The sequence below is a fragment of the Canis lupus genome, chromosome 13, assembly GCF_048164855.1.
Source record: "Canis lupus baileyi chromosome 13, mCanLup2.hap1, whole genome shotgun sequence".
NCBI lineage: Eukaryota > Metazoa > Chordata > Mammalia > Carnivora > Canidae > Canis > Canis lupus.
Window position 1 is genome coordinate 53708729 of NC_132850.1, and position 22757 is coordinate 53731485.

The 22757-nt window shown below is 39.7% G+C and overlaps 1 protein-coding gene and 1 long non-coding RNA gene across 5 annotated transcripts in view; both read left to right on the plus strand.

The window, feature by feature from the left end:
* LRAT (lecithin retinol acyltransferase) overlaps positions 1-4923 on the plus strand; it is a 48319-nt gene extending 43396 nt beyond the window's left edge. For 3 of the 4 annotated variants that reach the window (XM_072773725.1, XM_072773728.1, XM_072773727.1), the window contains one exon: positions 1330-4923. In XM_072773725.1, coding sequence (XP_072629826.1) covers positions 1330-1482 — 153 coding nt within the window. In that variant the 3' untranslated portion in view covers positions 1483-4923. The remainder of the gene's footprint in view (positions 1-1329) is intronic. The other variant, XM_072773724.1, reaches the window with a different exon arrangement.
* Positions 4924-6960: 2037 nt separating this feature from the next.
* LOC140602244 (uncharacterized) lies at positions 6961-16901 on the plus strand. The gene is made up of 3 exons (XR_012005218.1): positions 6961-7133; positions 9161-9265; positions 16648-16901. It is a non-coding gene; the product is annotated as an uncharacterized lncRNA (long non-coding RNA).
* Positions 16902-22757: the final 5856 nt, after the last annotated feature.

The window sequence follows — 22757 nt, forward strand, 5'->3', positions numbered from 1 at the left end:
TATGGATAGAGACAACCTCACGGTCAAGAGAGTGCATTAAAATAAATTGGTCTTATATACTATGTGCACTTAGAAACCGAGGTGTTCAGGACCGTATAGGCCACTGTAGGAGACCATCAAAGCGTATACAGTGTCATGTCTAGAAAAGGAGCTTAAAACTAGTAGGAGTAGCAAAAGTCCTATATTAAAAACAAAGCCGTTCATTGCTAAATTTTGCCCTGACAGTGAATAGGTAGAGATGATTGTCAACAGATGTAGCAGTAATAATAGTCATTGTAATGCCTTACATTTATGCAGCATGTAGAAGAATACAGAGTACCTTTAAAGATTTCACTTGATCCTCCCAACAACCTTCTTCTTCTTCTTTTTTTTTTTTTTTTTTAAGATTTATTTATTTATTTATGATAGACAGAGAGAGAGAGACAGGCAGAGGGAGAAGCAGGCTCCATGCCAGGAGCCCGATGGGGGACTCGACCCCGGGACTCCAGGATCGCGCCCTGGGCCAAAGGCAGGCGCCAAACCGCTGAGCCACCCAGGGATCCCCCCAACAACCTTCTTATTCCCATGGAAGAGAAGAGGGTAGTCTGGACAAGTTAAATGATTTACAAGAGATTTACTTGAGCTAATAAGAGGTGAGCCAGGACTCAAACATAAGCCATCAGTACTGAGTAAAATTAGTTTTTAAAGAGAAACATTTTCACATGTTAGAAGCATGCCTTCCTCAGGGGTACGGATCATATTTAATTTATCTTTATCCCCGGCAGCCAATTTTATGTCACAGAATTGATTGAATTTAATTTATTCAGGGAATGGGATAGGACAAAAAAAAATTAGACTTTCTGTGCCTTTAGATTTAGAGACGTAGGAAGAAGGTTGTCATTGGTATCATCAGATTTTCAAATGATGGGTTATAGGAATTGAATTCACCAATAATAATAATAAGCTAAATTCTATCACTCACGATTAGAGATTCTTTTGCTTATATAATTTTAGATGTTATTGACAGGTAGTTTACAGTTTTGACTTTTAATCCTGAATAACTCTTATGTGGTTACATTCTCTATATATAGTTTTCTATAAAAATTCTGCATTTACAAAGGCAGCTGCTATTATGAACTCAGTTGCCTAAAGCATCATTTCAGTTACTATGGGAAGTGGAATCAAGGAACTGAACTATTCAATCTTCAGTTCTTTCCAAAGTCATCAGAGAAATACTAGTTTTTCTGTTAGACAGAAAATTGGTGAGAAAATTATGCTTTACTAGTTGGTACGTGTGATCCTTCTCAGTTTTAGCCATGTTTTCTAATATTCTTCAATTTTATTTTCCAGTTCTGTGAGAATGTGAAGATAATTATTCGTGATCAGAGAAGTGTTCTTGCTTCAGCAGTCTTGGGGTTGGCATCTATAGTCTGTCTGGGCTTGGCATCATATACTACCCTTCCTGCAATTTTTATTCCATTCTTCTTATGGATGGCTGGCTAACTTCATATCCCCGTGTCAGTGTGTGTATTCTGTGTGTAAATATGTTTATATTTATAGAGCACAAGTTTAAGCATCGGTCGAGAAAGATGTGACCTGTAACACTGTGTCCTAGATAAAAATGTGATTAAGAATCACTCAAAGTGCTTACTGTGTAAGCCCAAGAACAAAGGCTTTCTGAATCTTCTCAGGCAGTTCCATTTTAAAGCACTGTGCAAATCTTGGAAACATGACAACTTCTGATAGCATTCATCATTACAGGAGAACCAGCCCCTAAGATGATGGCCACAGGAGATTATTTGTTTGTTTTTTTCTCCTGTAATCATTGTTCTTCTCAGTTTGGCCTGAATTTGAAGATTAGAAGACTTACTGAATGAGACCACTAACTTCATTGTAAATTTATTCTGGTTCATTGGAAAACTTACATTAAACTAAACTAAACGATTTTCCCCTCGTTCAGATGAAAACATGTTTCATGATTGGCAAAAAAAGATTCAAAATCTTTTTTTTCCATGTATTATATATAATTCCCAATGAATCAAAAATACTTCCATTGCTTGAAATCCTGTTGGCAAAGTTAGAGTTTAGTGATAAAGAAACTGACTAGAAGAACTATAGAAATCTGCATTTTCTTGCAGGAATACCTATTATAGCATCAGCTGAACAATTTCATTTGGCTTTACTTACTCAGAAGCCTGGCATTTGTTAATTTTTTTATCTCTTATGTGTCACTCTGGTGCCGTTCAAGCACTCTTGAGAGGCAAATGGATATAGGATTGAAGTAATTTGGATACTTGGAGTGTGTATGGGCCAATTGAATATGCAAGTGTCCACCTATACACAGACTGATGAGAGACAAATTAAGTTTGTACTTGATTGCTATGTTATACCATTGTGGTTACCAGGGAGCATTTGTAGAAGTAAATATAAAAATAAGCTTCGTCTGTTTTCTTATGACCTTTGCATCCATGGTATAACTTGCATATATGTCATTGGATGGTTTACCTTTTAAAGCACTTACTAATGTATAATTTTTTAAAGTCCTCAGATTTGTCTTCTAATGGACTTCTTCATTTCATTGCATAGTTTCCATTCTTAAAAGAAGGATGCCACAAGGAAATAACTGTCAGAAGTAGGTTTTGAGTGTCTCCGTACCACCACGCATGAAAATTGATTACACTGAGCCTGTCAAGAGTTGAGATGTTGCACTGTTAGAGCGAGCGTTCATGTACTTTTGCAGAATTACCAAACTTATAAAAACTAGGCCACAAGCTAGACTTGCATTTCCAGTATTAAAATTGCTTTATGAACTATCAGGAATCACAAAATAATGAGTCACCTAATGAGTGATACAGGGAGAGTGGAGTCATTTACCCAGTGACGCAATCAGAAGAAATTTAAGAGCAGATTTTAGCATAACTGATGTTTTGCTACCACTAATTTACAACAAATTCAGTTGGAGCTTAATAGTAATTGAACTTTGTGTTTAATCATTTAAATGTTTTAAGTTGTTAAAACATGAAATGGCAACACCAAAACATGAAATGGCATAAAGGTTCTTTGGGCCTATTCCAACCACTTAAAATTATCTTAAGTATGTGTACTTGAAAGCAAGCACTATGTGAACTGCATTGTATTAGAGGTTTTTCACTTACTATATATTACCTTTGTAGCAACTGTTTAAATAAATTGATTTTTTAAACATATGGTGTCCTCCTAAAATAACTACCTTTTTTGCAGGTTTTCAGTATTTCCGGTAGCAAAAAACACTGCCTGTTGTTAAATATGTGTTCAAAGGTACGATCTCTTATTAAATGCTAAGGGAAGTACTAAGGTTAGAATTAACATAATTAGTCCTACTTCATATCCTTAAAGTAAGATCCAATTCCTAGTTCATTTGAGTGCTCATTATATGCTAGACACTGACCTGTTGTAATTTCACGATCTCTAATTAATACTGTATACATTGATGTGTTCTACTATTTACAGGAAGAGGAAACTGGAAGGAAGGTTTTATTTATTCAGTATTCCACAACACTAGAATCTGTTGAACTTAGGACAAAGGAAAGTTTTGTTTTATTGTGCTCAGTTAGCAAGTTAGAAGCAGCATAGATCCCTGATTGTGGTCGTGGAAGAAACCGGTATTTCTGTGTCTCTAATGAATGTCTCTGGGCTTCATTAACTAAGGTTCATCCTTATGATTCTGCAAATCCCTTACAGTTCTAAATTTCCCTTCTAACTTGTGAAATGATAAGCAGTGTCTAACACAGCTTTTTGTTGCTTATGTTGTTGCCATATGTAGATGAAGGCCAAAGAACTAGCTGGGGCTGAGGTGAAATAATGTGTCAAGTACTGTGCAGGTACTAGGAAGGAAAAGAAGAATGAGACCTGGGCCTCCAAGTTTGTGGCCTCATTGACATCGAAGCATTAAGACTACATAGTAGAGCGGATTTAAAGCACAGAAAATGACTGGCTAGATTTAACCGAGAAGGCCAAAATTATAGGGACTGTGTACTGAGACTTGGAAAAAATGGGATGTCTTCCAAGGGGACAGATTTAGGCAGGGCATTCTACACATTGGGAACAGGATGAGCGAATGCAGGACAACTGTCTACAACATGCCTAGCACACAAGTTCGTTGACTATAGCATGAAACTGCATGGGGTAATTAGGCAGAGGCAAGTGGTTCAGAGGTTAGTGTGGAGCAAGGGTGATGAGGAGAGGTGTTGGAAAAGGAGAGCAATGATCAAGTGATGCAAGTTTTGTGTAGACCAAGAAGTTTGGACTTTATGAACCGGCAGTGGACATTTGAGTTCAGAAAGGTAACTCCGCAAAGTACAGAGGAAGGATGGGGCATGGGGCAAGACAGGACAAGGGACTCTCCTAGAAGACTAGTTATGGCCCTTAATCTCTCAAATAAGGGCCTATAATTGTGAGGGTGGAGAGCAAACATGTCAAGGAAGTGTCAGCCGACTAGCCAAATCCTATTTGACTCATGAGTAACTGTTGGTAGGGTGTCAGGGAGAAGTCATGTATCCTTTCCTGCCAGAAAATTGGTTCCTGAAATATAACTTAATATGGTGATGTATGTATATTGGATAGTCCAGATCTTTGTTCTGCTGGTTATGCTTCTTCATAAGGACAAGCAAATAAGTACAGATTTGTTGTTTAAATGTTGTTTTTCAGAATAGATATTTCTACTTTTTCCATTCTCTATTTCATACTATTACTGTCAAATATTTATAAAGATGTTTTTTAGTAATATCACAGTTATGTCAATGGCAAAGTCTTGTTATAGATGAAAAACATATAGGAAATGATGACTGCCAATATTGTGTTTTATATGATCTGTTTAGAGAATTTTACCTAACCTAGATCTGATTGCCCAACTAGTTTAAACTTGGTATATATGTGTATGAAATAAAATCAATTTTATATACCGTCTTCTCTTGTCTTTGAATTTGATATACATAAACATTTTTCTGAGCATGGTAGCCTGAAGAATTTGGTCTTTCAAGGCTTCCTTTATTGAACATAGCTGGCTTTACATATTTGAAGTTAAAACTATGTGGATCTGCCTTTAGATTGACATGATCTATGTCATCTACATCTGGGAGCCTCCTTTGGTTATGGAGAAAAAGTTTCTGCATAATATTAAAAAGCAACTCTCCATTCCATAAAACCAAGCAGCTACAACACAGAGCCATGGGCATAAACTCAAACACTACCAAGGTGGCCTGCCAGTTTACTCCGGCTATGGATCGAACTGGGATGAAGCAAATCCCAGGGTCAGTCTTGAAATATATTTATTGCAAAGAACCACAGAGGTTATTGAGCCATACTGTTAAACACCTAACCATATTTCAGACATGAAAAAGCAGGCACAGAGGTTGAGATACTTTGTTATTTTACGCAAATAATCACAGGCAGATCCACAATTTGACTCCAGCTTTCCTTCCTCTCTATGACATTGGCTTCCTGAAGTCTCTCATAAATTAGACAAGCTTTGGTCCAATTAATGTATTAATTTCTTGCAGACCCTTTGTGTATTCCAATCAGGGCCACAAAAGAATGAACTAGTTAGAATTTTAGTTCTGTGGTTCCTCAGTCTCATGAGAAAGAAAGGCAAGTAAATAGATTTCAAAACAAGAATAAGCTTGTACAAGTGTCCGAAGGGCAGAGACAAAACCTATAGCTGTCTGTTGAGGGCCAGGAAAGGAGAGAGAAGAGAAACGTGTTTTCAGTGATACCTTAATTGAGTTGTAAAGAATACAAACATTTGAAGTGAAAGACCTCCTTTTTCTAGGCCATTACAGGCACCTAGAGAAGTACATACAAAGGCACAGAGTCATGAGAACCCACATCACAGTGGGATCACTGCCAGTCCCTAAGAACAATTACCCTGTGTTTATATTGTTGCTTTGAGAGTAAGGGACCTATACTGTTCCACCATTCCTTTGAGGAAGACAACTCGGCTCAGGTGAAGTTAGAGACAAGAGGCAAGGTCATGGAGGACTTGACACTATAAAAGTCTCAAGTGGAAAGAAAGCACTTCCTAAACTTTCCAAGTACCTCAGGTGAGGCTTATGAGCATTGGTTTGGTCAAACACATGATGAAGAGGGGTGGGATTAGGTTGTTAGGAAAAGAATCCTAAGGTTTATGGACAGAGGTTTATTTCAGGGGACATGGAGATGTGGGAACTACAGGAATCAAAGCGTGAATGGTTACATCTCCCCCATCAGCTCACAACTACTTCCACCTTCCAACAACAACCCTGGTGCCATCCTCCTCTTGATTCTAGATTCTGTCCCAGATTCTTCATTCCACTGACCTTATAACTGCTACTACTATTGCTGCTCACTTACTGTTCTAACCTTCAGTGTATCATCACTTCTACTGCCTCATGGTTTTCCTTACACTTTGATTTTGTGTTACTTCTACTTTTCCACTCTGCTCAGCCTCTGTCTCTCATTTGAAAATTCCAAAGGGGGGGAAAAAAAAGAAAGAAAATTCCAAAGGAACTAAGCTGACCAATTAGGCTGACCAGTCATTACACAATATTGGTGGTCATGACCAAAGTTCTCTGGCCAGGCTACCTCACGGTCATTGGTTCTTCTCATATCCTTTAGTTCTGTTCTCAGGTGACATCCTTGGGCCAATCAGTTGTTGCCAAGTTGCACAATGACATGCTCCAAGATATGGTGATCTATTCTAAAGGGGCTACTTGTAACTGATTTTCTTTAGAAGATAGTTATCACTTTTAATTTAAAAAGAGTAACATCTCGGGATCCCTGGGTGGCGCAGCGGTTTGGCGCTTGTCTTTGGCCTGGGGCACGATCCTGGAGACCCAGGATCGAATCCCACATCGGGCTCCCGGTGCATGGAGCCTGCTTCTCCCTCTGCCTGTGTCTCTGCCTCTCTCTCTCTCTCTGATGACTATCATAAATAAATAAATAAAAAAATTAAAAAAAAAAAAAAAGAGTAACATCTCATTATCATCATAGCTCATTCTGCAAGAATGTAGAGAATGGATTAGATGAGGTATAACTCAAAGGACATACATTCTATCACCAGACTGTAAGAGAAATGATGAAGACTAGAAGTAATTCAATGGCAATGAGGATGGAGAAAGGAGAATGGATTGATTTGAGAGGTGAGGAGGGGGTTTCATACAGGTTCCATGAAGAAAACAGAAACCATTCTAAGTCTTGCTGGGCAGGATGTGTGTGTGCACGTGTGTAATACCCTAGTTTTCCCTTTCCTTTCACCCTCCAATCTCCCGTGAGGGCCTCACGTTGGCCAAATAAGCCAGAAACCAGCTGGCAGAGAGCCTGCCAGGAAAGGCAATAAATGTGTCGGCACCAGGATACATATAACTGGTTGTATATGACATACTGGCTAATTTAGGGGAGTCAACTTTGGGAGAAGTAGGACAAGCCTAGTTTGGGACGTAAATTGGAGAAGCCTCGGGTCTCATAGATGGAAATACAGGGTAGACAACTGGAAACTGGAGTCTCATGCTCAAGACAGAGCTCCGGTATGAGGACATATTTAGAAGTCATGACAGTTGATGCCAGGGATGTGTATTAGACCATCCTAGGGAAGTCTGTGCAGAGTCTTACAAGGTGGAAGGATGTAAGATTAAAGTCACACACACACACACACACACACACACACACAAACAAGATGGAAGAAGAAAGATCAAGAACAGTTCTAGAAGAAGACTGAGGAATAGTGGCACAAAGGTTAGAGCCGACTGAGGAGAGACTGTGGGGCCAGGAGGAGCGAGGTTTAGAAGCTAACAATCTGAATAGCATCAAGATATAGAAGAGAGATAGGGACTGAAGGGTGTTCACAGTGGATGTGACAAATAAGGAGACTGAGTGGCCTTGATGAATAAGCATCCCACTAATGTTAGGTAGGGGGGGTATTAGGGAGGTTAGGGGAGAAGGCAGATTATGGGTTGAGATGGAAATGGAAAATGAGCGTGGGCTTCCTTTTGTAGTAGTTTGGTGGGAAAAGGAAATAAATAAAGCCCAAAGACTCAGAAAACAGTATAGTATCTGACATCTCTGTTTTCCCTTCGGCATTCTTTGGAAGGGAACATACTGGGAACTGCTTTATGCCTCACTTAAGAAGCATAAATCAAGTTAATCTTCATAACTATTTTCAGAAGGACACTCTTTGTGATATTATCAGAATTGCAGTTTTCTTTCAGAGCAGTGATTTCTTTTAGAGGGTTAAGTCAAATCAATGAACATTCTCATTTCTATTCTTTGAAAAGAACACATTCATTCAGATGGAAATCCTGATAAGGTTAGGGGAAGTGGAAAGGTGGAGAAACCATACTGCATGGACTCTAGAGTCCTGTGCTCTCCTCCAAACAACATATTGGGGGCAGTCCATTACCATTTCTTCTCTTTCACAGAATGGTGGAGAGATCAAGATATGGTGCAAGACTCAGATTCAAATGCTATTGGAATTTTGGGGGCATCATTACCTCATAAGTACTTCAGATTCTCTACAATTAAAATAGTCATAAAAATTATAATGGAAGATTAAACTAATCCATTAAATTAATGCTAACATGTTCAACCAATATTACATAAAATAATGGTTTCTTATCCTTCAGTCTATATTGACCTCAACACATGCAGAATTTTGAGATAATTTGATCTGCTACTTGTCTGAATCACTTATTCTTTGAAGAAGACTGTGTTACCATTCCTGAGTAAATCTTCTTGTTTATACGGAATCAAACAATGAGCTGAAACCCCAAAATCTATCAGATGAACAATCCTTGTCTGCTAAGCCTGGCTCAGTCTGTGGCTGCGCCCGGAGGATCTGCTCAAGCAGAAGAACCAGAGCTTTAAGCTCCATGTTGGTCCAGACACCTGTTCTGACCAGGTGCCTCACTGCTGGGTGGAAACCAAAAATGTAGCAATCGCTACATGCTTGAGCAACATCAAGATTCATTTCCTCTTCGAGACTCCTCAATTCAGCTCCACACTCCACCAATGCACGCACATCTCTCTCCACTTCACCTCTGGTAAATCACAGACAAGTGACTGTCAGGGAATTTATTAACAGTGGCAAATTCTCTTTGTTTCATCCTTCATCTGATTCTTCCTGGATAAGGCCTTCAACTGACAATAACATTTGCCACAATTATCTTAAAAGCTCTAAAGGAACTGAAGCTGTGAGACGGGAGAAAATCTGAAAATCAGGAGGATGAAGAGAATGGCTATAGAGCACCAGAACAGTCTGGGACTAGTTCCTCAGGAGGTGAGGAGCCACTCCATCCCCGCTTCTCTTTGTGGGCGCTGTGGGAACTACCCCCCCTTCTGTAGCTCAGATTTCTCTACTTTGCTGACACTCATTCCCATGACCACTCTGAAACCAAGTGCTATGGATATCTTCTCTCAGAAGAGATTTTGAAAAAATGTGCTTTTTGCATTTATTTTATACACACCTCAGCAATAGGTGGAGAAACCAACCAGAAGACTTTCTTTTAGAGCAGTGATTCTCTGAATATGGCCCTTTACTTGGTTTTCATGCCAGGTCTCAAACTGCTCCCCCCCTCCCCCTGCCCCATCCCAGGTAGGCCCATCCATTGGTCTGTGCTAGAAAGTGGGAATGGATGGGATTGATGAGCTGCAGTCTTTGTCTTCTTATGAGGCAGATATAAAAGCTTAAGTCATTGTGGGAGAGGGCTGCGTGGCTTGAATGGACATGAACTAGAAGAGCTGTAATCTTGGCTTCACGTGAGCATTTGGAAGTTTACCCTCTTGCAATACCATTAAGTATAATTAAGTATAATTTGTAAATTTGCTGTTTTCCTTTTTTATCTATTATTATTATTATTATTATTATTATTATTTATTTTTACTTAGGGATATATGAGTCCATTTTCATTCTTGGAACTTCATCTTTATTTTTTTTATATGAAAGGCAACTAGGGTGCCTGAGTGGCTCAGTCGGTTAAGTGTCTGCCTTCAGCTCAGGTCATGATCTCAGGGTCCTGGGATCCAGCCCCACATCAGGCTCCCTGCTCAGTGGGGAGTCTTCTTCTCCCTCCCTATCTGCTCTTCCTCCCAGCTTATGTTCACCCATGCTCTCTCTCTCTCTCTCAAATAAATAATTTTTTTTTTTTTAAGGCAACAAAGTGTTCATCTTTCCATCACATCTAGGCACTACAGCTCTCAGTGGCTTCACCTGCTCATCTGGACCTTTCAATGCCAGGTGAACTGATGCAACACGCACAAGGGACACTCAGCAAGAGACCAGAACATGAAAGTTTTAAGATTGATCTAAGTAGTATGTTGAAACTATGGAATGTCACCATCTGTGCCAAGCTGATTAATGGTCAGACTACCTCCAAGAGGCAATTGACTAATGTTGAACATCATTCACAACATGTGCTTCTAAGTCACCACGTTAGCATGTGCTCCTCAGTACACATTTTTCCTGATATGAGGGAGACATGGTAGGGTCAGTGAGGTCTCTCCTGAGTACCTGGAATCTGTGGGGCTGAGTTACCAACCACTCCACATTTGTACTTATGGGCTTAGGATACCAACTACTTTTTGGCAGGGCAAAGGAGCCAACTCATTCCCATGGCAGAGAATTCAGATTCTGCTGCATTCCTCTCATTCTGCTCACTTGTATTGGGTATCCATTATATAGTAGTCACTGAACTTGGTAACAGGGCTACAGAGGAGAGAGAGAAAAGTCGTCACTCTCAACGAGCAGGTATATTGTGACCACAATTTTAGAAGTATCCAAGTTGAAAGTAGCTTTGGAAAATATCATTTTCTCATTTATTATTTTATATAAAGTACTGTCGTGCACATTTGCTTATTTAATAACTATTATCCCATAAAGGAGACACTGGGCCTATAAACATTAAATGACTTGTTTTTTAACCACAATGGTTGTTATTCTCATTTTATAGTCCAGGAACTTGAGGCTAAGCAGGTTCGATGTTCATGATCCTGCAGTCAGCAATGTGGTATCAGGACTCAAGCCTTGGTATTTTTACTCTAAATTCTGTATCATATCAAATGGCCCAAACTGTGGGCAACCAAGTAAATGAAGTCATCAATTTCTTTCCAAGATCATATTGTTGTAGCCAGCCAATGTCTTGTCATGAGGAGGCACACTTACTTGCCCAGTCTTTACCTGTGCTTTTTGGCTGTACACCTTAAAGTTCAAAATAATGCAACAGGTCTTAAGATCTTAAATCCTTACAAGAAAGTGATATGGAAAGGTAAGGTGGTCCCTGTCCCTGGGATCGGAAAGTTTAGCTAATACAGCTAATGTCTGGTTTCAGTTCTGTTAAGGAACACAAACTGTACCCAGTTACACCAGATACTGTGCATGTTCAGCATGCTTCATGCTCCAGCAGAGAGCATCAGCAGCTCTCTGATGTGTACAGTACAGAGTCTATAAGCTGACACCATGGTGAGCACCCTAAATTCCACAGTGAGCTGTTTACAAGGCAACTTCCTTTTGTGAAGCAATGCCAAGACAGATAAAACAAAAGCCTGTAATAATAACAACAGGTGTGTCCCTCTACCATCCATTTGTTGGTAAACACACAGATATACAGTTCCCTAAACTGCACATCTTGTTATTTGGGATTTAGTATTCCAGCAATGAGATTCACATTCGAAAAAATAGCCTGGGAACTCAACTGGTGAATATTGAAAAGCTAAGAAACGGGGGTGGCAAAGGGAACCATCCTGCCTCTCTACCAGGGAGGAATAGTGAAAATCCTTCTTAGAAGGTTTATGGTGAGGGGTAGAGTCACAAGTAATACCAGGCCCTGGGTTACAGATTGGAGGACATTACATACACGTGTGATATATGTAATACTGTTGATTCAGCAGTAATCTGTCTTGGCCATTTTCTGAGGCAATCTGGATTGATTATTGGCCTTAGTTCTAAACATTTTTCCTCCAGTCTCTCTTCTTATGAACCAGGCCCTAGAATCCCTGACAACAGCCCGTTGAGTGCACAAGTCAGAGGTGACAGGTCTGAAGGGTGAGGCCCTAGAGGAAATTAGCCTAGGAGATGGACATGTAACAGAAGGCAAAGTGGGAGACAGGTTCAGGATGGCAACTGTCGGAAGGCCACAGGATTGGCCTGGTTCATAAGTATAGGACCTCATGTGGTCCCACTGGGCACCTATTAAGTTCCAGACCGAATGTCTGCAGCAGCGTGAGGAAATAAACAGAAAGCCTACACTGGAGGTGACCTAGTGGATGCAGTCCCCTTTATTCATGACTCTAAAATGGGTCTAGGCCCATTCAAGAGGCTAAGATGACCCAAACGCCACAGGTTGCAGGTTTGTAATCAATGCATTTGCTTCGTCGACAGCTGGCTTGTCAGGCTTCTGAATTAAACCATAGGCTCTTTTCAAGTGTTTCTGAGTGTCTGGCATGGTGCCCAATAAATTCTAAAAAATGAATATGATTTCACTGTCTCTCACAGTTTTTTGGTTTTGGTTTTTGTTTGTTTTGTTTGTTTCTTACAGACAGTCAGCCAAAGGAAGAACATTCTCTCATTTTTAGGTCCTCAGCACTCTTACATTCAAACATCTAACCAGTCATCCTCTGATTCTTTTGATTCTTTTTTTTTTTTTTTACTTTCTTCCTTTCAACAAGTATACACTGACTACTTGAGGGAGAGGTACTTTATGTGCTATGGCTGTGGGTGATGAGGCCCTGGGTCTTCCTTACCAGCAGAAGGGTGGCTCTGTATTGCTGTATTGCTGCTTATACTCTTGTGCCTGACAGTGTTCATGGGGATATTATTCAGGCTGTGATTTATGGGCATAAGCCTGGCACTAATCACCACGAGTTGTAAATCTCTCGTTTAATCCTTTGCTTATCTCTGTAGAACATCTCATGTCATAGTTTAACATCTTCATTCTTAGGAGTTGGTTTAAGGCTGGTTTAAGGCACAAATGGTCTTTCTCCATCTTGCTAAATTTCTTCTGTTACCCAGACAACTAACTTATAAAAAAAAAAAAAAAAAAAGTTTTGACAGTGCACCAAGTGGAAGTGTTTTTTTGGCTGGATCTGAGAGCACCACTGCTCCCCCAAGTGTGGGCCTGCTGCCCACCTTGCTGCTGCAGCAGGCACACCTGTCAGTGCCGTGCATGGGCTTGCAGGTTGGCTACATGACGGGTTCCCTTAACCACCCTTGATATTTGCGAAACAACCTGTTCTGTCTTGCAAGTTTTCCTGTTTGTCCACCATCCCATCTCTGGGAGATTGTCAAAATAATTGTATTTCTAGATTTAATACGAATAATGTTTATGCATACTAGAAATGCTGGTTTTGTTTAACCCTTTAATTTTTCTGTCGTTTCATAAACATTATCACATTTATTTGTGATTCCTCACCATACCTTCACTCCCAGCCCCCTCCCCCTCCCCACCACTGATGCTGTTCAGTCTTTGTCAGGGATCCTCTGTGATAAAAATGGAAAGATCTGGCTTTGATTCTTGCTCCCGAACAGCTGAGAGTCTTTGGCAAACTATCTCATTTTTAATTTTCTGCAGTATAAATGGGGGATGATATTCCTTCTCAAGATTATTGTGAAGGTTAAAGAATGTCGAGCCTTTCACTGGGCTGGGAACATAGATGTGCTTGCTAAGTGGTAACCAGGAGGCTGTGGTGAGTATTGCCTCTTCCATGCACTAAGCCGTATTTCTGGGCTTAGGCTCCCTTGCTGGGACCTATACACCGATTCTTTCTCTTAATGTTTACCAAAGGGATTCTCTGCACTCAGCCTCTGCTCTGCAACTTTAGCTCTCAGAAGCAAAGCAGCTGTTTGGCTCTCCTGCTGTGGAGCTTTTGTGGAGCAGGGTCTGGCCAGGGTGAGGTTTCTATGCTGGCAGAGTGGTCAGGCTCCAAGGTCCCCAGATGGTTGTTTAGGCGGTCTGGCCATTCCAATGATGTGACCCAGCTGCTGACCTCTTGGAAATACCAGCAGTGGCCAGGGTGGCCTGGCTTACAGCAACTGGATGTGCTGGCTCCCTTAAAGCATAGACTTCATGAAGAGAAAGGGCTACTGCCAGTGAAAAGTTTTTTATGTGAATCTGGGTAATAGGAAAAGTTTAGAAGCAGCCAGGAGAAGGAGGGAGGGAGGGAAAATGAAAGGGTGCCCTTAACACAGAGGCCATGAATGTGAACCACAGCTTGTGGCATAAGTGGACACGTCTTATTCTAAACTCAGAACCTAGGAAAGCTGACATAACTGTTCAGTTGTCATTAGCAATCATATTGATCACTGGGGTTTTATAGCGTTCAAGATTCCACCGGAGAGAAAGACTCAATTACGATTAGTCTCTGGGGGTGGCGTGTGTGTGTGTGTGTGTGTGTGTGTGTGTGTTCCGGGTTTATTATTTATTCTGGATACTTGGAAATAATAATCCATCTATAATGACATGACAATACTTAGCGAGCTAAATTTTTTATTAGCACTCACACTCCATTTCTATTATTCTTAATCGATGTCAGCTTTCTTCTCAAGGTATGCGTTTCATCAGGTCTGAGTGCCTCTGATAAATGGACTGCTTTTTTAATTTTTTTACCTTAATACCATCCAAAAAGTAAATAATAAACCTTAATGTCACCCAGTCCTACTTTCCCCCTTATTCTGATTGCCTACAGTACTATTCTCTAATGTGTACTCCGTGGGCCACTTGCATCAGAATCACCCAGGAAATGTGTTGAAATTGCAGGTGCCTGAATAACATTCCACAGACGGTGGAGCTGGGATTAGTAGCTGGCTATCACCACAGCACTGTTGCTCTTCTCTTTAGTAACATGATCCTGATTTAGTTGGGACTAGCAAAACACCTATTAAAATACTGAATTTCCGGACTGCCTTTCCCATGCGATAATGTTCTGACTCATCTAACGAAGACAGGCGTGTTCTGTAAGAATTTGAGGAAGGGAAGGAGTGCTACTTTTAATAAAAATGAGACTCTCTTTTTGCCATGAAAATCATAAGCAGTGTTTTCCACGTCATGGCTACTCTTCCGTAAAGAATTTTTAGTGACTGTCAAATACTCTACCTTATGGATCTTTCATAATTTATTTGATTAATCCCTGAATTTCAGACATTTTGCTAGCTGTGCAACCTCCCTTTTCCTCATCTGTACAATGAGATCAATAATAATGCCAACTTTAAGGTCTGTCAGGAGAATTAAAGGAATTACCCAGGCAAAGGCTTCAGAGCCATGCTGATAATCCTCTTTTAGACCATGACCACCATCAAAGCAAAAATCTTGTCTGCCTTTTTCAGTTTTGTATTTCTAAGGTTTGATATCAATTTGGCAGCTAGGAGTTGTTCAATAAATGCGAATAGTAGCATTAGTCTTAGTAGTACTGGAGGTAGAATTAAATTCACAATAAATATTTGTTGAATAAACCTTGGGTTAAACAGAAGCAAACAGTTATCTTTTTTTTTCTTTTAAGATTTTATTTACTTATTAATGAGAGACACAGAGAGAGAGGCAGAGATATAGGCAGAGAGAGAAGCAGGCTCCATGAAGGGAGCCTGATGTGGGACTCGATCCTGGGGCTCCGGGATCACACCCTGAGCCAAAGGCAGATGCTCAACAGCTGAGCCACCCAGGCATCCCCCATAAACAGTTATCTTTACCAGAAGACATCTCAGAACTTCTAATAAGCTACTATATAGTGATAATTTTTAGAAAGGGATGTGGGATGTAGTATGTAGTGTTTCTCAAATTAATTTGATCACATAATTATTTTTTCATAGAGCATTTTCTAGTTCAAGTATTGTACTAAACACAGTTTGTGAATTCAAAGAGACTGTTTTTGAAATATGGGTATCTCCACTCAATAAACAAGAAGGCATACAGGGAGTAGCCTGGAGAGAGAAAAGGGACAGGCCTGAGGTGGATGTTATACTAAACACTTTACATTTACCATCTGTGGTAGTCATTGATTCTGATGCTCAGCAAAAATTCAGGTGCTTGCATTCTGGGTATGTAGAAGTATACCTCTTAGGCTCCTTTGTTGGTGGTACCATGTGACCAGTTGCAGCTAATGCAATGTGATCGGAAGGATATGTGTCAGTTTGAAATCTGGCATGCGATTGCCCGTGTGAGATTGTCCTTTTCCTCTGCCATGGCAGCCTGCAATGTAATAGCTAGCTGGTCTCCATCAGGCTGGGTTCCTGAGTAAAGGGCTGCAGGATGACTACATGGCAGGAGAAGCACAGCTAGTGTAGCTCAGGAAAAAAATATACCTCTTATTATAAGTTGAGATTTGTGGGATTATTTATTATTGCAGCATAACCTAGTTTATCCTGACTGATATAGTATCTTATTTAAGCTAGACTACCAATAACCAAGGCAACCAATATTGCTGTTTGAGTGATTGATATGAAAATGGAGACTTTGGGAAGCTAAACAACTTGTGTCCAAACTGACACTGTCAGTGCTTGAACTATCTCATTCCAAGGTCCATCGTATCTCCACTTCATTACTGTGGCAAAAAAAAAAAAAAAAAAAAAAATATTGAAATACAACTCATTAGACTTCCTAAGTGCTTAGAGAGAAATAGGTATTAGACAAATATTTGTTGAACAGTGTTGCTCATGTCCTTGAACTACTCTTTCAGTGATGCCTGGGGTTAGAGTCCTCAATTGTGACAGCTAAGTCTACTTCTGAAGGCTAAAGAGAAGGCTGGCTATAAAATTTCCTTTGGGGTCTACAGGACTTTAAGCTTCACTGTAATTTCAAATCCCAGGATAAATAAACAGAGCAGCTTCAACTGTCTGAAACGTAATTTTGGAGGCTTATTTCTATCAGTTTCAAAATACTTTGAGCTATATAACCTCTGTAAACCCTGACATTATGAAAATTATTTCACTCATATTTTGAAAATAAGTAGTTTTCCTGGAAGCAGGGAGATGGAGATAAGGTCTGTCTACATTTTGGTAATTTGGTAAATCACAGAGGAATTACATTTTTCTTTCATTCAGTCACTTTAAGCATTCAAATTTGAGAAGAAATTACCTGCGTCTAATTTTTAAACTTTTATTCACTCCTTTGTGTCATTTGACCAATAATTGTTAAGGGCACTATGTAAGCACTGGAGAGGGGGCAAGGAATAAAATAGACAAAAATCTCTGCTTTCTTGGATCCTGTATTTTAGGAGAAGAGACAGTTAATGGCAAGATAATATATGGAGAGATAGATGGTGAGAAACACTGTGGAGAAAAATTAAACAGGCATAGATATAGCTTGTATGAGTGATGGGGACGAAGGATGTAACTTATACAGTATGGCCTTGGAGGGTCTTACTGAGAAAGGGGAATTTGAATAAAGCCTTAAAGAAGATGAAATGGCCTGCCACTTGGCCTTGTATAGGAAGCACATTTCAGGGGCATGGAATAGCAAGAGTACTGGGCCTGGGGCAGAAGTTTGCCTGGTATACTCCAGAACAATCAGGAAGTCAGTGTGGCTAAAGTGAAGGCAAAGATTTTTGTCTTGTTTACCATGAATCCCCACCTTACCAACTGGCATTGTGCCTCATATGTAGTAGGCACTCCATAAATGCACACTGAATAAACGAACCTATCAATTGGCAAAGGGAACAAATGGGAGGCCAAAGGAGATTCAGTTTCTATATGTGTGTATGCGTATACATTTTTTTTAGTAAAAAAATAATGAAAGCCAAGATGACTGGATGTTAATAGCAGTCAATTCTGAGTTGTGAGAAAGTACATTTTTAAAATGTCTATTTTTAAAATTTCTAAAATTACAATACTATACAACCAACAATTCAAAACATGACACTTAAAATCTCACATCCTACAAATGAAGTGGGCACTACAGGGCTTGGTATTTTCACTCAGTACCTCCTATTATATACTACTACCTGTGAGACAGTTGGTGTTACGTCCATTTGACAACTGTGAAAACTGAAGCTCAGAGAGGCCATACACAACTGGAAAAAGAAGAGCTGAAATTGGCATAGAGATTTTTTGGCTCTAATTCCAGTGCTTTTTTTTTTTTTTTTTTTTAATACCACCCTACATATAAGATGCATATAAAAAGAGGCTTTTCTATAAACATAAAGTAAGAAATATATTTAACTATTTGTTGCTTGTAGTAAATAAGTAGTAAGAAAAACAAATCTGTGTAAAATTTTAATATGATTTGATGCTATTAATATCTGTTCTTAAACCAGTCATCATGAATTTATACCTTATGGTCATTCTGCACCTACTCCTCTACCTCTATACCTAAACTAAGTGATGTATATACTATTCACTCACTTCCTAGCCCTCTAACCACATACCACAGACTTCCTCTGTCCCTTAGTTATTGTAGTACTAAAGCCCTATCTCTGGGTTACACAGGGCTACTGGACTGAACCAAAGAATCAGTTCTAATCCGGTTTGGTTAGCCTGCCCCATATACACTGGGCAGTCCTGATGAAAATCAGAATTACACACTAGCTGTTTCCACAGTTTACATTTAAATACATTATTTCAACAGAACAAGATTAGGGTTTTCTGGGATTCTTTTTGTTTTTGTTTTTGCTTTATTTTGTTTTGTTTTTTAACTTGTAAGGATTTAGTAATTCAGTGGTGCTAAAGTGCAAATTGAGATGAAAAGGGAATGTATGCCTTTTATTAAGAACGATTGGATTAAAAAAAAAAAAAGAACGACGATTGGAATGGAATAAGTGAAAGTTGGCAGAACATAATAAGTCAGTGATTTCAAGGATGCCCTGGAGATTGTACATCTAAGCAGAGCAATGCAAATTAAAACAAATGATTTATTAAAAAGATCTGATGCTTTAATTTAAAACACTGACTGACTGAATTGTGGATTATAATGGTATCCTTTCCTCTTAGGGTTCCAAGGACTCTCTATTCCCTGCTTTTGAGAAAATGCAAAACACTCCCCTAGTCAAAGAGAGGGAGTCTTCCTCTGCTTCTTGGGCTAAGACAATAACTGAGTTAGATAGACAGGGCTGGAGTCACCTTGGGAGGGCACCACCCATGGAGTGTGAAGAAAGAAACCTCAATACCCAAGAAATTGCTTTACTTCACACATCCTTTCTGGCCAGGTATACTAATGTTCCTGAACCAAAGCTGACCCTGTTGTCCTCAGCCAAATACTTTTCTTCATTGAATATATTCATAGGTGTTTTTTTTTTTTTTTTTTTTTTTAAACCACTGTAGAATTTAAAGCACAATTTAAGTTTCTGTGAGAGCCAGGTTTTAAGACTGAAAGTCAGAAGAGAGACGCTGGAGATCTAGTATTGCCACTAACTGACTGTGATTTTTGGGCAAGTCATTCTGGCTCTCCCAGCTTAAAAATTGCTGGTGTCTGTCGGCTATAGTTCCACTATAATTTGTTACCTAAGAAAGCTGCTTCAGTGAGATAAGACAGGAAAGCTTCATCCCACTCTCTCTCCAATCAAGTGTTTAAATTTTTAAGCAGAAAGTTATTAAAAAAAAAAAAAGAAAAGAAAACACAAGGAAAGAAAGTTATTTTTTAGGGGTGCCTGGGTGGCTCAGTCAGGGAAGCATCTGACTCTTGATCTCAGCTCAGGTCTTGATCCCAGGGTCATGAGTTCAAGCCCTGGGTTGGGCTCCCCATTGGGCTCCACACTGGGTGTGGAGCCTACTTAAAAAAGAGAGAGAGAGGAAAAGAAAGTTATTTTTTACATACAGTAGTTATTTCATATAAGTTAAATCTCTATTTCTCAAAGGGGAAAAAGATGATTCTTATAGGATAGCATTATTTCTAATATTATTAAAAAATCATTAAAAATTATTTAAAAAATAGTAATTGGATGTCTGGATCTTGATGTTAACTACCAACTAATACCAATCAAAGGTTGCCTTTACTACTGCTTCCTTTAGTTGGTATCTATGTTAACTGAGGCCTTCGTTATAGGTTTGGTTCCTGTACAGACCATTAAATTGTGTACAAAGATCTCTATTTCTAATTTGTTGCCTTGGGAAGATAGGTTGTTAATCATGGGAGGTACACTGACTGAATGTAAAGATGGCTTGGGATAGCCTACTGGGAAAAGCACCTATTCCACCTTATAATCATCGTGGTGCTGACATTCACATTCCAGACACATCAAAAGTTCAAGTTAATCTGTTAAGTAGAAATCATCAAATGAGGGTGGTCAGTAAATTGAAATAAATATATTTACTCTGAGATTTTTTTTTTTTAAAGCCCTCATACTTCTGAAAGCATTTTGAGATATCTTTTAGAATGGAGAGTTGCCAGGTTAAAGAATGGCCCTTAGCTTCCAAGTTTCCTGTAGAAAGATCATTAATTCTATAAACATGTAAACAGTTGCTATTTTTTGGTGGATCTACGCCATCACCGCCAGATATGATATGGAGGTAGGAAGCTCTAACACTATACAATGCTCTTTTTTTCTGTGAAACTGTTCACCTTTCATTTCTTCTACTATGACTAAGTTGGATTTTAAACATTTATACAGACTTCTCATTGCTTTTCTTCCTTTTGGGAGTTTGTATTTTACAGAAGGTGTATGAAGATTTTATTCTAAAAAAATTGCATTTTATATGAGAAAAACCACATTTACATTGTATCTAGACTACTTTAACCAACTATATCTTTTACATCTCTTTCAATTTTTATTGATAACTTTTTCTTTCCAGGTCCCATAGTGATGCAGACCTCCGCTTCTATTTTTTTTTTCCCTTACCAACAAGTATTCTACTTTAGGCTGCTTTTCAGTAAAAAAAAATAATACCTCCATATCACTTATCTTCACTCTTCCCATTAATCTGGATCTCCTTTCCCCATAAACTTGCAAATAAATTTATAACAAACCCTAATTTGGAATTTATTTCTGAAAAAAAAAATTCTAGTTGGTAAAGGTATTTAAGATTCTCTTTTCTAGGAGTCTTGAGAAATAAAGGTGATTCCTTTACTTTTATATACACAGAATATAGTTTTTATAGCATTTGAAAAATACATCTATTACTAGATTTTGGATAGTAAAAAAGTTTAGGAGAAATCTGACCAAAAGGACAGACTACACAAGCACTGCAAGGATCTTTAAATAGTATTATCTTCATCTAAGCACGGTTCTATGGCCTGACTAATGCCTATTGAGAAGCCTTTGTTTGTTTGGTTTTTTTTATATGAGGGTGGGGGAGGGTGTCTGGTGGAAGAAAAAAAAAGGAAGCTAGAACTGTAAAATAACTCTTCAGGGGATTTCCTGGAACTGTCTTTCGCACCTCACAAGATAACATCTCCACCTAGTGAGGTTTTAAGGATCTTACAGCAACTCCTAGAATTTTTTTAGTTGTTGGAACTTTTCAGATTAATGGGCCTAACAACACAACTTCAGCTAGTTTAAACCTTCAACATGTGCATTTAGAACTAATTACTGAGAACTGCCGATGGCATCGACATGAAAATATGAGTAATCTCTTTCTGGAGAAATGAAAGAGCGGTCACAGACATAGTCAATATGATAGAACTTGCCACCTTTGCAGTTCTTAGAGAATTAACATATTAAACACACACACACACACACACACACACACACACAGCCAAGTAGTTACATTCTATGTCTAGATTTTCTAGTTGTTTATCATTATTATTTATATAGGCATATAGCCTACATACATGAGATTGGTCCTATCCCTGGGCTGAAGGCAGATGGTTTAGGAAGGGATTTGTTAAGCTTCTACCCAACATGCTCTGGGCACTCTGGGCATTATGCCACTTGTTTCTGGACACATTTTGAGACAGTATAGCACAGTGGTTATGTCTGCAGGGTTCAGAGCAGAAATAAACTTACTTGCTGGATGACCTTGAACAGACTACTTCAGCTGTCTGGGTGCCTCCACCTGGAATATGCAGCTACGTGGGGCCAAAGTACCTTTGCCAGTCTTACCGTGAGAGCTAAATGCACCCACACGTGAAAATACCTTGCAGTTGTTTCTGGCACATAACAAGGGCTCAGCATTTGTTGATATTATCTATCATTTATCTTCCCATTCCCCGTTTTAAACTGGGGCTCAGAGAAGTTGTGTCACAACCACAAAACGGTACCAGGGATTGGAGTCCAGGTCGGCCAGACACCAAAGGCCTTGCTCAATCCTACTATGAGGGGAGGGGTAAAAAGTACACAGACGCGGCTTGTTCACAAATTTTTTGTTGTTGTTCACAGATTTTAAGACACTTGTTAGTGCCTTGAACACACGCAGGCAACAAACTGAATTCACCGGCCACTGTGGAAGACGGCCCTTCGAGGTTGTATAACCCGGTGGATTATTCCGGGCTTCAGGTTCCTCATTTGTTGGAGCAGAAGCTACGTGATGGAGGGGCTTTGCAGTCCTATTAGTCTAGGAGTCTGATTGGGCATTATTTTTATTTTCTTCGCCGTTTAAACTCACGCTCTATCTTCAAAGGGAGCAAAATTCAAGGCGTGTGTGCAGAGCCCGTGAAAGCTGGTTTCAGGCCAGAAGAGCAGCCGGAGCCTCAGCCGCAGGCCGCGGCGTCCCCCGGGGCTAGGTGGGCCCGGCCGCCCCGGCCCCTCCGCCCCCGCCCAGCGGCCTCGCCCCGGCCCTCGGCCCTCGGCCCACCCAACCGCGTGTCCGCTCCTGTCTGTGAAGCCGCCTGCCCCCTTAAACCTCCGCACCCTCCACCCTCAAGCCCTCGTTAAAAAAGGGCCTAAACCAGGAGGTTAAGATTCGAAAACTCCCACCA